This window comes from Opisthorchis viverrini, assembly GCF_000715545.1.
Source record: "Opisthorchis viverrini unplaced genomic scaffold opera_v5_12, whole genome shotgun sequence".
Lineage (NCBI taxonomy): Eukaryota > Metazoa > Platyhelminthes > Trematoda > Opisthorchiida > Opisthorchiidae > Opisthorchis > Opisthorchis viverrini.
The window spans coordinates 417,375-424,117 of NW_008751668.1; the positions used below are offsets into that span (position 1 = coordinate 417,375).

Consider the following 6,743-nt stretch of genomic DNA (forward strand, 5'->3'; position numbering starts at 1 on the left):
TTTTTCATATATATATATATATATATATATATATATAAGGCATCTTTTTCTGCAAAGGTCGACTAGCTGTATCGTCTCCAGGCATAAAAGCCCACATATTCGCCGGTCCTTGTACTTCTGGAACGACCCCACTGAAATGAGCTTCGCCAAGACATCTCAGATATAGGCACACGTTGGTCCTCTGTAGTACATACTATTCAAACTCGCCACCTAGCTATCAACAGTAGGGACTACTGACGTTGCCTATCATGTCCCTTGTGGGAGACGGGCAAAATGTTGTACGAAACTTAAGCTTGTGCCAGTCGTGAAAGTCGACGGAATCGGTGGTAGGATTGTCAGTGTTTCGTTTCCGAAATCTGATGGTAGATAATTCTCTCTCAGTATCCGACTACAATCACCCTCCAGGTATGTACGCTGGCCGGGGTATCATGTTTAGTTAATTGCTTGGGTAGTTGCGCATAGGAATCAACAGCAGCTGAGGCGTGATCTACGGTTGAGATATTCTTGTCAGCTGCAAAATGCTTGAAACTGTTTGAGAAGTCATCGATTCTGGGGAGTTTGGTAAATAGTCAATGAATTTTTTGCTGGGCAGCGTCTCGCATCGGACGCGAACAGTCGGGAAGTTGTACACCAAAATCTGTGAGCACAAGCAGTGCCCACCACCAAGAAATTCGGGCAATAGTTTGAGACTCACTAATAGACATAGAGCATAATTAGAAAATATGGAAGTTTTGGGACGGGGACAGAGATTCGCATCACAGAGTCTGGAGACCTAAGCGATAGAGATTTCCGAATATCCTAAGCTTTGATCTCGCGCATTGCGTGACTGACCGTGGCCGAAGTTAAGTTAACCAAGAATGGTCGAAATAATACGCACAATACCAGTAAAACCTTCAAGGCTGTACGCTAACTTGGTTGGACGAATGCTGATCATAGCATCGAGGCCGCAAGAACTATACAAGTTTGCGCATATGTATATTCGCACCTCGCCGGATGACCACTTTCTTTCAACTTGAACACCTCTGGAGTCGATGTGGAAGGTAAAAGGTATTGCGTGCAGTGTTGTTCTACAGTTGTGGAGCCTAGCCACTTTGCGTGGAAAACAAGAGAAGACTGCTTGTCTTTGACCATCGGTGCCTTTGAATTATTACATGTATATCATGGGAACATCGACTTAGTAAGGATGAAGTGCACGATTGGTTATCACGTGGAGACGTCCGTTCACGGATCGTCTGTCAAATGTAACTGCACAACTGGGCGAGAAATTGTGAATGGCTTTGTCCGGTACTTTCCAAGCGTCCTGATTGAGAGGTCCTCAAAGGCGGTTCAATCGATCCACAGAACCATGTTGTTTAGTGGGTCGTCGTTAGAGGGGTCGCAGAAACCAGTCATGTCACCCAAGGTTGAACCCATTTGCCTGTTTAGGTGCGATCAACGCGCGGTGGTGACCTATAATACGCTATCTTCGCATGCCAGATGTCCGGAATTGAAGTCCCGGGACGACCAAGGGTCTGCAGTGTTTTGCTGATGAGCTCTAATTAAAGGGAAACTCGAGTCCAATGCTTGCCCCCTTTGGTGTGGATTCACATGGATAACCCCTCCAGGGCAAGAGGGCTATTCAAACGAAGTGATGCCAACGTTATATTCATCTGCACCGATGGGTGCTCGGACACAGTCTGTGTCGTCACACATGACCTTCCGGGAGGCGCTTTTGCATCCACTTGAGCGTTCTGTGTCTGGTGTAAACTCGAGAGAATAAGTTCACAAACAGTGCGTAACTGGGTAGTTCTAAAGCCTCCAACGTGCCCGACTAGTGATCCGTAAGTGTCAGTTCCTTTGGGTACAACTGAACACCTGAGCCTCATAGTGCATGCATGGAATTATCTGGTGGCCCTTGCCACATGGAATAATCACTATAGACACACACGTATGGTTAGCCAGTGCTAGCCATCATTCCGCTTGGTTTAAAGAACGGTGATCACAGGATGTAATTTGCAAGTGTACAATTTGGAAATCTCGGGCATTGAGGTGAAGCTTTGCCGACCCGGATGGGAACAGTATGACAGTTGAACTCAATGGTATCCACTTCGGATAAACTGGGAGCTACGTTACTAATGAGCGGAACGCACACACGATGACTAAATATCACTTATGGGACGATCGCCGGCTTAGCACACTGACTTGTTCAGTGTACACTTTGATAGGTTTTGATCTCCGTGTCGGTGGTTGCAGAAGGTAACTATCACCTACGCAGACAGTTGGTTATAAGGGAATTTTAGCCTGTTTCTAATTGTTGTGGTCCATCTTTCGGGTTCCCGAAGAGTTGCAGCAGCTAGCAATCGCTGTTTGGCGTGAGCATTCATAAGCGACGGTGATTACGATCAAGTGAGCAGCTCTCTATGGAACCATAGTCTGTCCGCAGTATATTCTGATATTGTTCATCGTCTTCCTGAAAAGCAGCAAAAGGCACTTTAAGTGATGGGATGTGTCCCGTCCGGATGACCCTCTCTGTCCGTCTTTGTCTGTCTTTGTCCACTCAACCTAACGGCACCCCACTCACCTGCTCTTCTGATCAGGCTACAGTCTCCGTACACACGGCCACCTCGCTTGAAGGCTCGGTGCGTAGTGGGTCGTCGCAAACTTCGAACACCGCCTCTCCCCAGTCATCCATTTCACCTTCGTCTTCTGCAATTGGAACTAAACCGTACTACGAAAGCCCGCCCACTTCAACTTTGGCCGCAGCGCAATCACCCCGTGTTCGGCTTCAAAGACCGGAGTTTCTGAAGGTAAAGTCGAACAACGTTTTTCTCTATTCTGCTCATGCCTGCCTCTTCAATTTTATGTAGATCTGATACGGTACACAACCGGATTCCTCGCGGCACGCAGTCGATGCCGATTTTTATCCATTCACGTGAGGGGCCATTTGTGAAGTGTAGTCTGAAGATGCTGGTATAGTTGTTTACTAAGTTTGACGAATTTTTGGCCAACTCTTATGCAGTAGTTATTATAGCAAGATAGCAAGTGCGTTTCTGATCTGTGCACTTTCCCACAAAAGTGGCAAACAAGGCACCAAACGGGTGGGCGGTTTGGTTCAGCAGCGCTGACGGAACTCTAAGACCCACTAATTACGGTACCTTGGCCTCAGTCAGAGTGCCAACGAAAGGAGTTGGGACGCAAACGCATTTTCAGGCAATTAGTAATGATCAGGTAGGCTGTCCCAGCCAGTGTCAGAAATGTGTCGTACGGTAATAAACCGTCGGTTGTTTTCCAACCTTTCTGAAACTATGACTTCCTGATTGATTCCGAACTTTGTTTACTTGACCCAGGAGTCATTATTTCAGGCAATAAACTGTACCAGGGTCGTGGGAAAGTAAATATATCATGATGTCAAAAGACGTTGAAAACAAAAGGACGGTGTTTTTTAACTATGTCCGAACTGTGTACTTATGGCTGCCACATCATGAAACAATGAGGACTCAGCAGTCCGAACCTGACTTCTGCCTATCGACTTTCCTTGTCTATGCTTGGGCAACCTGGTAGTATCGCAGCCCTCATGCTTTCTTTGGGTGACATTGGGGCTAGGCACCAAAAGTGTGTTACGACTGGACGATTATTATTGTTATCAGTCCACACACTGGCGTTGTTGATTCTTGATGACTGGATCTCTCTTCACCCCTCTATTTCTGTTCTCACCTGCTTCTGCAACCAAACAGGTTTGATAAGTAAACGCGTATTCTTTTAGGTTGTTTCTAAATACGAAGATACCATATTTTACTACCCCAACATCTGTGTCGCCCTTGGGGATTCGTCCTCCAACAAGTTTCGAAATCTCAGATGCTTTTTGATGAACAAAATAAATATTCAGCAGAAAAGTGACCTTTCACGGCCATCCCATGTCATCTCACATATCCAATAAGATAGCTGACTGCACATTACCCTTACAAGTCACAACTTACCCTCCGTTCATACACACTAGGCTCTTTCACTTCTAGGCCGCACGGTCGTCTGTGGATGATGTTTTCGTTTATGAATTGATGTTAACTTTGACACGGCGGCATTCCCCCCTTTGCTCTGTACTGTATCCTCTCGCTATGGAGTACGGTTTGTACCAACCAAGTTTCATACCAGACTGTTGTATCGTGAACAGTTTTTCAGTCAGTGTCTCGATGAGCTTCAACTGCGCCAGCTCAAACTGTTGCTGCTGCTGTTTGAGGAAAGACTGGATCTGTTCAAATGAAATAGCCATTGTGAACACCCGTCTGCCAGTGTTGTACCGATGGTGACCTTGGGGATGCGTCACTCTCCTCTGCACATGTGCTGTTCTCATGTCTGGGAGCGTCCTGACACAGACGTAGTCACCTTTCATCTGGGTTCAACGCACCTATCTGGTTTACCCCATTAAAATCATAATCTGCTGCTCCAGGCTTATAGTCACCGGTTAAGAACCCACGTAGTTGCTGTCTGTGTAACTAATTCAGCTTAGAACGTACTCACTTTCAGTCATATCCGGCGTTTGGTTACCCAGTTTATACTGGGGAACTTGATGGAACCAGCATCGAAATGGATGTGGTTTCCCCCTTCTCTATCGTTTTCTGCGAGATTCGTGAGGTATGCACATCAGTACTGTTAGGATTTTCAGGATTAACTGACTTCATTTGCAGGACGAAAACGCGACTGACGTTTCATAAACCATTTGGCGAATATTACCTTTTCTTTTTATAACGGTAACTTTTCAGGTGGCGATTTTCAAACAACCAAATGGCTTCGGTTTTACTCTGGCAGACCATCCCCAAGGGCAGCACGTCAAAGCTATTCTAGATCCAGTTCGCTGCGGGTGTCTAAAAGTTGGGGATGTCATTGTCGAGATCAACGACCAGCGCGTAAAAGAAGTACCTCACGCTGAAGTGGTGCAATTATTAAAACAGTGTCCGGTCGGAAAGGAAGCTCGCTTGCTCATACAGCGAGGAGGTTAGTGCCCATTTCCATTTGGGTTATTTTTCCGGCTTGTTTGAAAGTAGTTTCCTTACAAGCAAAATAGACTGTCCATCGGAGAAGTGCAGAAAGGTATCCTTACTCCATTCAGCTTCTCAGACGGGGAGAAAGTGCGGTGGATATAATGTTATTTGCATTAATCTAAAACCACCTCTGGAAAAATGACAGTAACTCTACGCTTGTCTTCACTGGCTGGTTTTCTGACCGATGCGTTTCATGTATAGGATTAAACGTAACGCATCTGGACAAAAGAATTTTCTACAGTGTGGACAGTATACCAGAAATTTCTAGTTCCTCACTCAAAATGATTGGCAGTTCGACTGTACTGTTGCGTCGTATAGAGTGAAAACACTAAGATTCTTATGCTGCGTAGCAGCTGATTGCGTGCTGGCTAGTGGGGTAGAATCATTCACATCGATATCTACCGTCTATCAGCCGACTCTCGATCTCGTCAAGGTAATGGAGTTGTCACTTGTGTGACACTTGTGTGTGTCCGATTACATACTTGAGTCATCTTTTTATTCGTTTGCGGGTTTAGCGGCTTGCACGTACCTCCATAGGTCTCAATAATGCTGTACCCCTTTGTATTTCAACCTGTCCAGTTAGCGATCGTGATGGAAGTTTTTTCCTTTATTGAACTATGTTGGGCAGCGCAGTGGCGCTCGAATTTGCTACTTTGATTAACCGTTTAACTAACTACTTTGATTTCATCCGCCTGTCTTTCAATATTGGCGGATGATTCAATGTCTTTTTGCGTGTTTTCATACTTTGTTGGTGACGAATTCATCATCCCTTTCCAATAGTTTACAACGTCACCCAGAATGATTGTTTGCCACGCCGTTCGGGTCAACAATCTGATAAGACTCAATATTTAGCAGCAGTAATTTTGTTCGTTTTGATCAGTGTTGCTTTGGTGCGATGAGTCAGCTGTTTAGACCACATTTATCATGCTTCAAGTGCGGTAAGTAACATTGTTAACTCAGGTTATATGGATCGCCGTCAAACTAGGCAATTTTTCATCACCCGACGATGAAAGTTTGTGACTGGGCTGCACAGCCCAGTTGTTGACTATCGTGGGTGACAAGTCCAGAAGCGGTCTGCTTGACTGACCCATGATTGTGGCTGGGTATGCGAGTCGAGAAGGCTGAGTGTTAATTCTGTACCCGTATAGTTCTTTTGTCGCATGTTGTATGAATCTCTACTCAGAATAAACGGAACTCTTGAACTGATGCGCTGTAGAAAATTTCTCGCCTGGTTATCTTTTCAGTTCTACGAAAGAACTCTATCCAGACGTTTACCTAATTTATCTGAATTCATTTAAAGTGTCGTACATCTGCGTTCGGTTACATGCTATACAATGCGGGCATTTCGTGACAAAAAAAAAGCCACTCACCATGATCCCTTGTTATCCTTTCAGGACTGTATACATCACCATTATCACTAGTTACTTCTGACCGAGACGTTTCGGGACTATCCATCATGGGCTCAAAGGTACGTTATCGCTGCCGTATTCACTCAGTTGCATTGCCTTGAGGTGAGCGATTCACGTGTTCTTATCCTATCTCCAGTCAGAAGTCATTGCATTTACTCCTCATGGTCTGCTCAGGAGCGATCACTGAACAACCCTTAGGTCACCACTCTTGGCTAGGAGGATGTGTGTATGCACTCACATTGGGTTCACTATATCTACTCAGGAGCTCAAAGCAATGTCTGAACCTTTTCTGTTACTGAGTTATATATATATATATATA

General features: G+C 45.2%; 1 protein-coding gene across 1 annotated transcript in view; it reads left to right on the top strand.

The window, feature by feature from the left end:
* The window catches only part of T265_12718 (hypothetical protein), a gene marked incomplete at both ends in the record, with an annotated part of 63,195 nt that overhangs the window by 32,609 nt on the left and 23,843 nt on the right, over positions 1–6,743 (top strand). The window contains 3 exons of the mRNA XM_009165158.1: positions 2,577–2,786; positions 4,737–4,968; positions 6,410–6,483. Of these exons, the coding sequence (XP_009163422.1) occupies positions 2,577–2,786; positions 4,737–4,968; positions 6,410–6,483 (516 nt within the window). The remainder of the gene's footprint in view (positions 1–2,576; positions 2,787–4,736; positions 4,969–6,409; positions 6,484–6,743) is intronic.